The following is a 15,854-nucleotide window of genomic DNA, read 5'->3' on the forward strand; positions in this document are numbered from 1 at the left end:
CCTTGTGTATGTGTGACTGAAATACTGAAGAAAAACCAGATATTGTGTGTTTGAGAGAAACTTTTGGGAAGATTCCAGTGGAGGCAACAATTCATTTTAGATACCAGCTAACAAATGTTTATGATAATTCAAAGAGGAAGTAAGAACGTTGCGATATGGAAGTGGTATGCATATGGGAAATTAAGTAAAAAAATGATGGTGAAAGAGACATTTAAAACCAGACTTCCCTTTTTTTAAAAAATAGATTTTATTGATTTTTTACATAGAGGGAGGGAAAGGGATAGAGAGTTAGAAACATCAATGAGAGAGAAACATTGATCAGCTGCCTCCTGCACACTCCCTACTGGGGATGTGCCCGCAACCAAGGTACATGCCCTTGACCCGAATCGAACCTGGGACCCTTGAGTCCGCAGGCTGACGCTCTATCCACTGAGCCAAACCAGTAGGACAAACAGACTTCCCTTTTACTCTAGACTGGTACAAGATTGGTAATTGATATTTGTTGTTACTGTTAGTTTATAGTGAATCTGATTAGACTGTAGAAATGGTAAATCTCATCGTTTCTTTATTTTAAATGATGTAGTAAATAGCATTAAAAATTATCCAGATACCATTTCCTCATTCCCATTTAATCATTTCTCACTTTTCCCATTTCTGCACTATATCTTACTTGTATATTAAACCCCACCCCGATCTTTTATATTCCTTTTCTTACTATATCTCTTTGTTCAACTTTCTTCCTTTTCTGCTTTACTCTTTTGTCTTATTTTTGGTCAACCATTCTTTTTCTTACCTGTTAATTGCCCCACTCTCTTCAGCCAATTTAACTTCTCCCACTTACCTGTTAATATTTGTCCATCAAAGTCCATGTTAACTAATTAATACAAAGGTCTCCCCAGGAAATTGCTTTCTTCTCTTCCATTCTTTTTTTTTAAAAAAATATGTTTTTATTGATTCTAGAGAGATGGGAAGGGAGATGAGATTGCTTCTCGGCCTTTTGGCTAAGATCAAGTGCAGAAACATCGATATGGATGAGAGAGAAACACCCATCAGCTGCCTCCTGCATGCCCCTCACTGGGGACTGAGCCCGCAACCTGGGCATGTGCCCTGACTGGGAATCAAATCTGTGCCCTCTAGATTCCTGGTCGACACTCAACCACTGAGCACCCCCAGCCGGGCTCTTCTCTTCCATTCTTGAATTGAAGTATTTACATAGTAGAACTCCAAATCAAATGAGAGTTAAATTATAAATTAATGTATTTCATCGAAGGCAAGATGTTTAACTTATATGCCTCAATTTCTTCCATTTTAAAAGGAATTGAAACTAAAACTCCATGTATCCTTCTAGCTCTAAAATCCTATGATTCTGTGGTGTTTTAACTTTCCCATTTTTTTTACTGTACTGGCCTTTTTTGTTTAATAAATATTTACACACCTACCATGAGTTTTTAACTGCTGTAATTTATGTGACAGAATCAAAAGAAACAAAAGACAGAGTTCCTGCCTTTCCATTGTTTACAGTCAGCCTGGAGAGACAAGAGGTATCTATCTGTATGTTAACACTGTGTGTTATTTCCAGTTTGTTCCTGTTCAGATCCATATTTTCAAGGGAAAACCAGCTACTGTAGCTCCAACCTAACTTCTCCATGAGCGGCAGGATTACCTGTGAACACAGTAAAAGACTTCTTTTTTGTTCTTATGCATATAGGAGTCTCCATTGTACTTATTTTGTAGCATTATTTTATGTTGTTCACTTGATCTAGTCTAAAATTTGACCATAATAGAAAAGTTTATCTCAGAACTAAGAAGATTGATCTTCATTGTGATTTAGTAGATGATCATTGTCTGTCCTTATCTTTTATGTGTATACATATGTCTGTGCACTTATATGTTTGTATAATCATGTTCAAATATAATATTCCAGATGTCTGAGTAAATGTGACTAACAAGTCTTTCCTCACCACATATACTTTTTTCTTTGGTTTCTGTACCTATTTTGTAAGGGTGCATTGCTTTTGGAGATATCTTTTCCTTTGTAGACTGTATGTGTTCTCTAGTTTAAAAAAATACACACACACACATACATATATATATACATACCACTCCACAGGGATTAAGGACAGTAATGGTAAGTGGACAAGACTTATAAAATGTCAACATTAGGGATCCTTGTGATGGAACTGTTTTGTATCTTTGCTTTGGTGATGCATACATGAAGCTGTTCATGTAACAGAATTATAGAGAACTAAATATACAAACACACAAATGCAAGTAAAACTGGTGAAATCAAAATAAGATAGGTAAATTGCATGAATACAATAAAAACATATTTAAACACAAATATAAATTTAGTAAATTTGTAGGGTACAAAATCAATATGCAGAGATCTATTGTGTTCCTGTATAATAGTAAGAAACTATCTGAAAGAGAAATTAAGAATACCATCTCATTTACAATTGCATCAAAAAGAATAAAATACTGAAAAATAAATTTAACAAAGGAGGTGAAAGACCTGTACACTGAAAACTGTAAGACAATGATGAAAGAAATCGAAGAAGACACAAATAAGTGGAAAGATAGTCCATGCTTATGGGTTGGAAAAAATCGATATTCTTAAAACGACCATACTACCCAAAGCAATATATAGATTCACTGTAATCCCAATCAAAGTTCTGGTGACATTTTACACAGAAATGTAACAATCCTAAAATTTGTATGGCACCACAAAAGATCAGGAAGAGCCAAAATGATCTTGAGAAAGAAAACAAAGCTGGAGGCATTTTACACCCTGGTTTCAAACTGTATTACAAAGCTAGAGTAAACAAAACAGTATGCTATTGACATTAAAAAAAAAACAAAACAGACTCACACACAAAAAAACAGGTGCAAAGATCAATGGAACAGAATAAAGAGCCCAGAAATAAACATGTATATATGGTCAATTAATTTATGAAAAAGAGGACAAGAATATACAGGAGGGAAAGAATGGTCTCTTCAATAAATAGTGTTGGGCACACTGGCCAGCCACATGCAAAAAAGTGAAATTGGAGCACTGTCTTACATCATACACAGAAATTAACTCAGTGGATTAAAGACTTGAATGTAAGATCTGAAACCATAAATTTTCTGGAAAAAAACATAGGCAGTAATAAGTTATTTGACAGGATGTCCTAGCAGTGATTTTTTGGGTTTACACCAAAACAAAGGCAACAAAGCAAAAATAAATAAGTGGGACTGCATCAGAGTAAAAAGCTCCTGCACCGCAAAAGAAACTATCAACAAAATGAAAAGGCCCCATACTGAATTGAAGAAAATATTTGCAAAGTATATAACTCTCAAGGGGTTAATATGCAAAAAGTGTAAAGAATTCATACAACTCAATAGCAAAAAATCCCAGAGTTAAAATGGACATAGGACCTTAATAGACATTCTTTTAAAGAAGAGTACAGATGGACAATAGGTATCTGAAAAGGTGCTCAACATGACTAATTATCAAAGAAATGCAAACCAAAACCACAATGAGGTATCACCTCACACCTATTGGAATGGCCCTTATCAAAAAGATAAGAAATAACTGTTGGCAAGGATGTGGAAAAAAGCGAACCCTTGTGCACTGTTGATGGGAATGTACTGGTAAATTGGTGTAGCCACTATGGAAAACAGTATGGAGGTTCCTTGAAACATTAATTATAAGACTACTGTATGATCCAGCAATTCCACTTCTGGGTATTTGTCCAAAGAAAATGAAAACACTAATTCGAAAAGATATTTGCACCCTCAAGTTCATTTGCAGCATTATGTACAATAGCTAAGATATAAAAACAATGTGTCTATTGATGGATGAATGGATAAAGAAAATGTGTGTATACTTTATATTTTGTCCCCCCAAAATGTATACACACTTTAACAGCTGATAGCTCAATTTTGAAAATGAAATGTATTTCAGTAAACACTGCCTTTATGATTATTCAAAATGGGTGTATACATTTTGGGGGGACACCCTGTGTGTGTGTACACATATATATATATATCACACATTTTCTTTATATGTTTATATGTGCAATATTCAGCTATAAAAAAGAAGGAAATCTTGCATTTTGCAACAAGATGGATAGAACTTGAGGACATTATGCTAAGTGAAACAAGTCAGAGAAATTAATGATTCTCATCATCGATGTTTCTATCTCCCTCTTCCTTCCTCTCTGAAATCAATAAAAAAATATATTTTTAAAAATGCCCAGCTGTCATGGCTCAGTGGAATACTGTATGATTTAATTTATATGTGGAATGTAAAAAAAACACAAGTTCATAGATGCAAAGAACAGGTTGGTGGTTGTTAGAAGTAGGAGATGAGGAGTGGGAGAAAAATGGGTGAAGGGAGTCATAGGTACAAACTTCAGTTATGAAATAAATAAGTCATGAGAGTGTAATGTACAGCATGGTGACTATAGTTGATAATACTGTATTGCATAAATGACAGTAGCTAAGAGAGTTGATCTTAAAAGTTCACATCATACAAAAATTTTTTAATTTCATAATTATGGTGATGAATGTTAACTATATTCTGGTGATCATTTTACAATATATACAAATATCAAATCACTATGTTGTACACCTGAAACTAATATATGTTTAAAAAGCAATTTAAAGGAGTCTGTGCTGAAAGATAATTTAGCATATGTAGCTTTAGGAAGTACACCGATACATTCCATTCCATTTACATCAAAGGATGATCTACAAAATAGATTTTACCCATTTTTTTATTCCAAGTTTTCTTATGTATGTGTGGAAGGTAGAGCAATAGTTGTGATGTGTTGTCTTAATTAGAAGAACTTTGCAAACACTGAAGTGATGCTGGTTTTATATGTCTCATTTTCGTAATAGAAAATCTATTCTAATAATGGGTCAGTTTTTTCATACAATTTATGAAATCAAACTAAAGGTTTTGGAAGTTTATTTTGTCAAAGGTGAAATATTTGATATTGTAAATGCTGCTGTAAATTTAAAATTATCAACATTGAAGACAATCATTTGTTTTTTGATTAATAAAATATTAAGTTTAGTGGATCATTGTTTATGGTAAGAAATGTTCTTACTATATTAAGAAAATCATGTAGCAGAAAATGTATTTGGAATTTATTATAGCATACTCATAATACATAATTGCAGCTAAATAAGCCTGATAGTCTATGAATAAACCAGGAGCTATAATTTTCAAAAGTTAAAAGTATTTTTATATACATAGAGTATTTCAGCTGGAAAGTTTTTGTGTTTATCTGATGTTGAATTTAAGAAATGTTTCAGCAGGTCACTATTTAATATATATGCCACTCTATCTTTACTGACTGGAATTTTTCAGTGAGTCTGAGGTAGAATGCTGTGCTGGTTTTGTTTGTTTGTTTATTTTGTTTTGTTAATCCTCACCTGAGGATATTTTTTCCATTGATTTTTCGAGAGAGTGGAAGAGAGAGGGAAAGACAGAGAGAAACATCATTGTGAGAGAAACACATTGATTGGTTACCTCCTGCATGAGCCCTGACCAGGGCCCCGGGCAGGGAGGATCCTGCAACCAAGGTACATGCCCTTGACCAGAATTGAACCCAGGACCTTTTGGTTCATAGGCGACACTCTATCCACTGAGCCAAAATGGCTAGGGCTAGTTTTTAAAACATATATCCATTATGACCAGATTTAGCATTACAAAATGTAACAAGATTATATTTAACATAATTTCTCATTCATTCTTTTCACCCATTCCATTCCAAGACATTTTATCAAATCTTGACTCAAATAATTTTGGCCCTTTCCACCCTTCTCTTCTACTTTTCAAAGACAAACCAAATTAGGTAAATCTGGTGTCTGTTGCTGCTGCTGTTTCTTTGTCATCTATTTATATAAAAGCCTAATATGCAAATTGTCACCTCAGGAGTTCTACCGGGAGACCCGGAGTTCAATCGCTCACTATGACGTGCACTGACCACCAGGGGGCGGCACAGAATGAAGGAAGGCCCTGGCCAGTAGCCAGGGAAGGGAGGCCCCAATTGCTGGCCAGGCCTAAGGACCCTATCCATGCATGAATTTTGTGCACTGAGCCTCTAGTTAGTAGATAATCCACATTGGTGAAAGCTGTGGTTTCTTCCTCTTGATGTAATTGTGATTACTGCATTTCAACTTGCTCTCCTGAAAAAGCTTTTGACTGTTACTGAAACTCCTGCCTGTGCAAGTCTTCAGCATTATGAAGCTAACCCACATAATTTGTACAATGTAGTTGGATTGGTTATACCCTAAGACTTTGTCAGTGGCATCATCTTTCCATTTGGTATTTAAAATTACTCGTAACTACAACTTACTAAATTACTCAACTTTGAAGAAAATATGATAATGGCATATTGAATACCATAATACAATATCATTTATTGTCTTGGATAGAAGTCCTGGGTTCCTTGATGAGATCTCAACCATGTTAAGGATTTGATAAAACAGATATGATTTTAGTATAAGTATTTAAAGAATTTGTAATAAAGGGAAAATACTTTAGGGTGTTGACTTCTTTTGTATATGGAAGTTATTTGAGTTTATATTTAATTTTCATAAATGTGTATATTTTTCCTGTGGGAATGGGGTACTATATATAATGCCCCAGAAGTGGTATGTTTTTCTCACATTGCTTCTGTATATTTACTCATTATGTCATTTATTTTTATTTTCTGTTTTTGTTCCCATTATCTGCTCTGTGTGTGTCTATTTTTGACTGAAATGTGTTTTCTGAAAGAGCTAGTGTTTGAACATTACTTATTGGCTCTTAACCATATGAAAACAATATATGCAAGCATTTTGTTTGAAAATTATCATTGTTAACAGAACTTTAAGACATTGTAGGGGGATATATTTGATTGGAATTAATTTAAGCTCAATTCTTGTTCTTTTCAATACAGTATTTCTCAAACTCTGAGGCTTGCAGAATTCACAAATTGAGATCTGGCATCATTTTCAGAGAAAGACCTTCGTAATGTGTAAGTAGTTTTTGTTTTTTATTTTGATTTATTTCTATTAGCTGTTTTCTGTATTAAAACACTGAAAGTTTAATTTACCATATTTCTTAACCAGATTTTGGCACATATTCACCACATAATGATTATGAGTAACAAGTGACACAAAAGAACTTATTGAAAGATGTGCCCTTGATCAGTATTAATGACCATTTATTAAAGATAGCAACCTCTTGCCCTGACCTGTTTGGCTCAGTGGATAGAGCGTCAGCCTGCGGACTGAGGGGTCCCAGGTTCGATTCCAGTCTTGGTTGCGGGCACATCCCCAGTAAGGAGTGTGCAGGAGGCAGCTGAATTGATGTTTCTCATCAATGTTTCTAACTCTCTATCCCTCTCCCTTCCTCTCTGTAAAAAAATCAATAAAATATTTTTTTTTTTTTAAAAAAAAGATAGCAACCTCAAATGTAAAGAACACTGGATTAAGGGACTTGAGTTCTTGTCCAGGTTGCCCCTTACTAGATAGGTATTCTTAAGTAAGCCACCTTTTGTGCTTCCGTTTCTTTGGCTATGAAATGAAGGCTTAGACTATGACTAATAATAAATTTCCTTTCCCTCTAAATGTCTATTATTCCTATCTTCACTATTTTTTTCCAATAAATCAGGGATTGCTACTCTTTAATAAGGGTGCTGTCAAATTACAGTTATGTTTTGATTTTTGTTGTTGGTTTTTGCTTGGGAATTGGTATTGAAAGGGGAGGTGTTTCCAAAGTAGATCTTGGAGACAAGTACGCCTCCCTTGCTCAAGGAGTTTGCTCCATATAGTCCAACAATTTGGATTAATAAAACTTACTTTTAAAAAGTCAAGTTTGCCTTGTGTGGGTTTAACCTTTTCAAAAGAAAGTTAACCTACTCTTAAATATGATACACAAATAAGGTTTCTTTCCTTTCAAAATTTCCAGAGAATGCTGATGCTGAAGGAGTGCCAGTTTTCAAGGAGATGGGGAAAAGGGACAATACAATAAGGATCATCATGTTTGTGCATATGGAACTTGGGGGAGAAAATGGTAGAGAAACTTTGGGCATAGTGGAGGCACACACTTGGAATCTGGAAGGGGGATAGGAGAAAAGATAGTTGGAGGTAAATAAAAGTATAGAAAGAGATGTGGAAAAGTAGAACTAAATAAGAAATGCCTTGAAGGCAGAGGCTATTGCTTTAATCAGTATCATCACTGGCTCCTAGAATAGTGTTAGATCTTAGTATTTATGAAAAAAATTATTGAATGAATGAATCAATTAATTCTTGAATAAATTTCTAATTTTGCCTAAGGTCCTGATGGTTTTAGTTTTTGGTTACTTGACTCAGATCATCTAGTTTATCTATATCTATCCTACATTTAACAACAACTGTAATATTTAAGGCAATTGAAATTCAGAATATTGATTCTGAATTATAGAAAAAGACATTATGTTTAAGTATAATATGCTTTAGAAGGATTACAGAGTGAACTGTTCATTCACTTAATAAATATTTTTAAACACCTATCTACCATACTTTGGGACTAGCTGGGAATGGAAGAATAGGGTGTTGGTTACAGTATATACTATTTCTATTTGATGGAATATTATGTAGTCATTTGGTATAATTATAAATATTATAGCAGTTTAGAAGATGCTTATTAAATGAATAAAATATATAAATATTTGTATTCTATATTATAACTGTGCATGAGGATAAAAGGGATATTTTCTGTTCTCAAAAGAAACTAGCAAACATTGTCACTATAAGCCATATTTATTATTGTGTATGGGATTGCTTAATTTTTTTGCTCTTTTGTACAATTCATAAAGTTTAAATGAAAATCCACATACAGTTAAAATCTTTGAAAAATATCATGAACATATAGTGACTAGAAAGAGGAAATACTATAGTGCATTGGTCTGCAAACTGCGGCTCGCGAGCCACATGCGGCAGTGGTTGCAAACTGCGGCCCCTTGAGTGTGGCCACGAAGTTTCAGTCACACTGTATGTGCATGCCCACACGTGGTATTTTGTGGAAGAGCCACACTCAAGGGGCCGCAGTTTGCCAACCACTGCTATAGTGTATTGTCAAAGAGGAAAAGAGCAAAACCACTTTTGAAGGACAGTAGATAGTTTGCCTTGGTTGGAAGAAAAATGAGAGATGAAGTTTAAAAAAGATGAGATTGGTGATCTCTAGTTTAATTTTGATAATGTAAGAAAAGATGAGCTGAATTATTACCTGTGGGATTATGTTTAAAAAAAATAATTCTAGCTTATATAAGCGAACTGGAGTATGAAGTAGTTGAATTGGTCCATTGAGTTATAGATCATTTTATATGTATCTTGAATTTGTGAGTCTATACCAGGTATATTTGCTCACTTTGCCATTTCAGTAATAGTTTATAATTTGGTAAAACTTTTATGTACAGATTTTTTGTTTTTCAAAAATCTTTAAAATGTTACCTTTGATTTCCACTCTTGCCTTTTCTTATCCTTAGGATTAGTCTCAGTAGCAAATGCTTAACTATTCGGACCTAATGGAACTATATAAAAAATAAAAAAAGGATTTGAATTGATGGGGCAGAGATTGAAAGGAGGAAAACAAGTCTCCAATAGTTGCTGAATAGGTAAGAGCTTTCTTATAATGATTTCTTAATATAATTCTGATGAACCTTTAAGGAATAGAGAGGACATCCTTGTTTGCTATTATCAAAGAAAATTGATTTAATTTTAAGTGAAATACTAGTTAAGCAGGTGTCTGAAATTTTAAGAAGATGCCTATAAACATTTTTATAAGCTAATTCTTTAAGTTATCTGTATCATGTTGAACAAAGAAGAATTAAAAGCAATAATTGGTTAATGTGATGTTACGTATTATTACTTCAGCTTTAGTAAAGTTGTTTCAGGGTTTTATATTATTGTGAATACTTAGTGAACTTTTGGATTAAATATTTGTTTTGTGTGGCTCCCAGTTTCCAAAATGAACTTAAAGAAATTTACCTAAAAAAAAAAGAATGAAAAACACAAAATTATCTTCTAATTGTTTAACAGTTTTTGCTCTGATGTATTTAACTAAAAGTCCAACCGAGTTGTGTGTGTGACTAGGAATGCTTTCCTCAAATGCTCTTTCCAGTCATTTCTGGTCACTTTTGTCACCATAGGCATTGAGTCATACCTATTTAGTATTTTCCATAAAGATCATAAATTTCACATGCCAATGAAAGTCTCTTGCTTTAATAAAATTACTAGGAAATAATATTAATTATTCATTTCTATATTAAATATTTTTAGTATTTTCTTTAACTTATAATTTTTAACAATGTCTTCCCCCTAGCTTCTAAATCTCAAATTTACTCTAAAAATAGTTGATTTAAAATAAAAAGTAGAGGTGCATTTTCAGTACTGTAGACTTCCTGAATGAATGAAAAAGCATTTAGATCTTTTAAGAAGTCACCTGGAGCGGAAACCGGTTTGGCTCAGTGGATAGAGCGTCAGCCTGCGGACTGAAAGGTCCCAGGTTCGATTCCGGTCAAGGGCATGTACCTGGGTTGCGGGCATATCCCCAGTGGGAGATGTGCAGGAGGCAGCTGATCGATGTTTCTCTCTCATCGATGTTTCTAACTCTCTATCTCTCTCCCTTCCTCTCTGTGGAAAATCAATAAAATATATTAAAAAAAAAAAAAAAAGAAGTCACCTGGAAATTCGCCAGCTATGTTCTTGGCATTACATACTTTGTCAATTGTGCCTTAAAATATTTTGCAGTCCTTTCTAACCACTCTCCACTGCCAACACTAACAACAACAAGGCAAGAGAACTGGAGTGATATAAAATTCACTTTTTTGTTAATAAATGTGTGAGAATTTTATCACCACTTTAAAATTAATTATTCTTATGTCTTAATGAAGAACAATAACTTGTTCCTTTTTAGTAGTTATTTACTGAATTCAATTATGAATGAGAACAAGTTACTAAAATTTGTGAGCAGGAAGATCTAACAAAAACAAATTTTTCATACAAATATCTCCCAAATATCTGCTTATTAGTACAATAGCTATTTATTTTAATGGCTGAAATAGTAGCTTTCAAAAGACCTTATTAAATATGTATATATGTTTCCATGATAGTACTATTTCCATTCTCTTTCCCTTCTTTTGGCATAGCAAGACATAAAACTATTATACACAATATTGACTATATGCTTTATTTTAAATAACATGAAGTTGGAAAAAAGGAAAATATTTGAATCTCTTCATTATGAAGAGAGGAAATTGCTCCACCAAAGTAATTTTTAAGAATAGTGTCTATCAAAAGCTTATCATTTAAAATTCATGGACACATGAAACCACATAAGCACTTATAGAGAGGTTGGTTATGTAACTTTTGACGTAGCAATTCAACTTCAATACAGTAATCCTATGATTTTGTAGACCTTGCTTTAACGGACTTGGATTTAATGGACAAAATTTCAGGTCTATATGTCATATGTGAAAATTAACACCCTGTTAATTATAAATACTTTTAACCAAGATTTACTTATACTTGATTAACATCTTATTTTTGTTGTTGTTAATTCACTGTTACTTTTAACACATTTTAGCGAATAGGCCATATATTGGGAAAAAACACTGTAGTAATTTTTCCGACATAAATAAATATTACATATCTACAACTATAGTCTACATATTTAAATACAAGAATCACCGCTCGTAAATAATATTCAGTAAATGATTAACACGTGATCACACCGCATCACGTGAGGTTAATTGGTTCTGTTGTGTGGTTGTTACTTTCTGTAGCAGTTTCAACATGTGCCAGTGTTCCCACTGCACTAAGCCATGCCCCAGCTGTGTGCATTTGTTTACTCTTGATGACTGGCAAATGCATGCATTTACTAGACCTACTTGATATAAATTTAAAATTACTATAATGCATATAGAAAACTTTTCTGTGAAATTAGACTTTTCATACATACTTAATTTTAATTTTACAAATGGGTCTACATAAATAAAAACAGGTAATACTAATTTGTCTATTTTAAAACATATTTTTTTTATTGATTTCAGAAAGGAAGGGAGAGGGAGAGAGAGACAGAAACATCAATGATGAGAGAGAAACATCGATCAGCTGCCTCCTGCACACCTCCTACTGGGGATGTGCCTGCAACCAAGGTACATGCCCTTGACCGGAATTGAACCTGGGATCCTTCAGTCTGCAGCCAACACTCTATCCACTGAGCCAAACCAGTTAGGGCTCTTTGAGACTCTTGACTTTTTACTTGATGTCTCAGTTTCGATTCAGGTCAAGGGCACTTGTCTGGTTTGCAGGCTCAATCTCCAGTAGGGAGCGTGCAGGAGGCAGCTAATCAATGATTCTCTGTCATCATTGATGTTTCTCTCTCTCTCATTCTCCCTTCCTCTCTAATATATATATATATATATATATATATTTAAAGGGTACGGGGGTTTTATTTTCTGTCTACTTAGGTAATCAAAGCACCCATATTGCCCAAAATGGAAATTCTTATGTTATTTTTATAATCACAAATAATGCCAACTATATTCTCATTTAAAAAAAGGCATACTTTTATGTATGGAAGTGAAATGTATACTAGTGTATTTATCAAGGAGGTAGTGTTCTTTTTGTAGTTTTTTTTTTATTTGCACAAAAACCACTTATATTTATTTGGCTTATTATAGGAAAATACTAGTCTTTTACCTTCCTTTTAGATGTAACCTTCTGTAATGGAAGATGATTGAAGATAAAGGGCCTCGTGTTGCTGACTACTTTGTTGTAGCAGGATTAACTGATGTTTCAAAGCCTTTTGAAGAAGAAATTCACTTCAATGATGCCTGTCATAAAGTAGCTAAACCAAAAGAACCTATCACAGATGTTTCAGTTATTATTAAATCTCTTGGGGAGGAAGTGCCACAGGATTATATGTGTATTGATGTTACCCCGTCTGGATTGTCAGCTGACCTCAATAATGGAAGTCTTGTGGGGCCACAGATTTATCTTTGCTATAGAAGAGGAAGAGATAAGCCTCCACTTACAGATCTTGGGTAAGTCATTTTTTAAAATAATTTTTGTTTCCCTGGCTGGGTGGTGCAGTTGGTTAGAGTGCTGTCTCATGCACCAAAAAAGGTTTCAGGTTTGATTCTTGGTCAGGGCATGAACAGGAAGCAACCAATCAATGTTTCTCACATTGATGCTTCTTTCTTTCCTCTCTTCCTCTCTCTTGTAAAAAATCAATAAAACATATTCTCAAGGGAGGATTAAAAAACAGTTATTGTTATTGTTATAGATTCTGAAGTTAACTGTTTAATATTTTTTAATTAATAAATATATGACAGCTTTAGAAAAAGAAATACATATGTAATCCAGAATCCTGTATTCTATCACTTTGTTCATTATACCTTTTCAGTGTCCATTTGTCCTACAGGTTCCCAGAACTTTCATCTTCTCTGAGTTTCTTTCTATTAAAGGTGGGGGGATGTTCTGGCCAGTGTGGCTCTGTTGAGCATCATCCCGTACACCTGGAGATTGCCAGTTTGATTTGCAGTCAAGGCACATGCCCAGGTTTCAGACTCAATCTCCAATAGGAGGTGTGCAGGAGGTAGCCAATCCATTTTTCTCTGTCTCCCTTCCTCTCTCTATAAAATCAATAAAAACTTTTTTTTTTAAAAAGTGGAGAGAATTTGAAAAACATTTACAGAAAAGTACTAGAAAATTAATGTATTATCCAGATCATAAAATTTTAAATTATTTTTAAAGTACAAGAAAAGGGTGGTTTTTAAGCATGTGATATAATGATCATTATAAATGGATAAGTCTGCATCAAACAAGGATCTTGAGGTAAATTAGTACTTTCCTTAAGATACTATATTGAACTTGGGGCTCCTTTTTAATATGACAGATTTATTGAGAATTCACATACCATACAGTTCACCCATTTGAGGTGAACAATTCAGTAGTTTTTAGGATATTTATGGAGTTGTGCAACCATCACCACAATAAATTTTAGAACATTTTTATCATGCCAAAAAGATACCCTGTACTCACTTTAGTAACTATTCAGTTCTCCCGAACCCCTTCAGCTCTCGGCAATCACTAGTCTTTTTTCTATTTCTATAGATTTGCCTATTCTGGACATTTTATATAAATGGAATCAGTGTGTGTGTGTGGTGTCTGACTTCTTTCACTGTTTTCAAGGTTTATCCATGTTGTAGCATGGGTCAATACTTTTATCTCTTTATACAGCTGAATAATATTGCATCTTGTAGATACACCACAATTAATTTATCCTTTTTCAGTTGATTGTGGGTTGTTTATATGTTCTGGTTATTATGAATAATGCTTCTGGAAATATTCATGTATAAGTTTTTGTATGGACATATGTCTCAATTTCTCTTGTATATTTACTTAGAAGTGAAATTTCTGGGTCATATGGTATGTGTGTGTTAAACCTTTTGAGAAACTGCCAGACAGTTTTCTTTTTCTTTTTTTTAAAAAATATATTTTTTATTGATTAAGATATTACATATGTGTCCTTATCCCCACGTTACCCCCTACCCCCCCCCCCCCCGCTCATGCCCTCACCCCCTCCCCCCCCGTTGTCCGTGTCCATTGGTTAGGCCTATATGCTTGCATATAAGTCCTTTGGTTGATCTTTCCCCCTTACCCCCACCCTCCCCTACCTTCCCTCCAAGGCCCGACAGTCCAATCAATGCCTCTCTGTCTCTGGATCAGTCCTTGTTCATCAGTTTATGTTGTTCATTATATTCCACAAATGAGTGAGATCATGTGGTATTTATCCGCTCTCCAGTTCCATCCATGCTGTGGCAAATGGTAAGAGTTCCTTTTTCTTCTTCCTCTTCTTAAAGAATACCTTTCAGCATTTCATATAATGCTGGTTTGGTGGTAATGAACTCCTTTAGCTTTTTCTTATCTGTGAAGCTCTTTATCTGACCTTCTATTCTGAATGATAGCTTTGCTGGATAAAGTAATCTTGGGTGTAGGTTCTTGGTATTCATCACTTTGAATATTTCTTGCCACTCTCTTCTGGCCTGCATGGTTTCTGTTGAGAAATCAGCTGACAGTCGTATGGGTACTCCCTTGTAGGTAACTGACTTTCTTTTTCTTGCTGCTTTTAAGATTCTCTCTTTGTCTTTTGCTCTTGGCATTTTAATTATGATGTGTCTTGGTATGGTCCTCTTTGGGTTCCTTTTGTTTGGGGTTCTCTGCGCTTCCTGGACTTGTAAGTCTATTTCTTTCACCAGGTAGGGGAAGTTTTCTGTCATTATTTCTTCAAATAGATTTTCAATATCTTGCCCTCTCTCTCCTTCTGGTATCCCTATAATTCTGATGTTGGTATGCTTGAAGTTGTCCCAGAGGCTCCTTACACTATCTTCATATTTTTGGAATCTTTTTTCTTTTTCGGTTGGGTATTTTTTGTTTCTTTGTATTTCAAATCTTTGACTTGATTCTTGGGATCCTCTTATCTGCTGTTGGATCTCTGTATATTATTCTTTATTTCAGCCAGTGTATGCTTAATTTCTAGTTGGTCCTTTTTCATATCCTCGAGGGTCTCACTAGATTTTTTGAGGGTCTCACTAAATTCATCGGCAGTTTCCATAAAATTCTTGAAAAACCTTATAAACGTTTTGAACTCTATATCCAGTCGTTTGCTTTCCTCCATTTCTGTCATTTGTGACCTGTTTCTTTGTCTCCGCATTTTTTATGCTTCCCTGTGTTGGTAGAGTGGTTTTGTGTGCTAGGTGTCCTGTAGGGCCCAGTGGCTCAGCCTCCCGTTACCTGAGGTGGACACTCTTGGTGCACCCCCTTGTGGG

General features: G+C 34.4%; 1 protein-coding gene across 1 annotated transcript in view; it reads left to right on the forward strand.

The window, feature by feature from the left end:
* DENND4A (DENN domain containing 4A) overlaps positions 1-15,854 on the forward strand; it is a 107,202-nt gene that overhangs the window by 25,827 nt on the left and 65,521 nt on the right. Inside the window, exons 2-4 of the mRNA XM_081094276.1 lie at positions 6,936-7,013; positions 9,507-9,635; positions 12,735-13,067. Of these exons, the coding sequence (XP_080950402.1) occupies positions 12,757-13,067 (311 nt within the window). The 5' untranslated portion in view covers positions 6,936-7,013; positions 9,507-9,635; positions 12,735-12,756. The remainder of the gene's footprint in view (positions 1-6,935; positions 7,014-9,506; positions 9,636-12,734; positions 13,068-15,854) is intronic.

The sequence above is a fragment of the Myotis nattereri genome (assembly GCF_964212035.1).
Source record: "Myotis nattereri genome assembly, chromosome: 1".
NCBI lineage: Eukaryota > Metazoa > Chordata > Mammalia > Chiroptera > Vespertilionidae > Myotis > Myotis nattereri.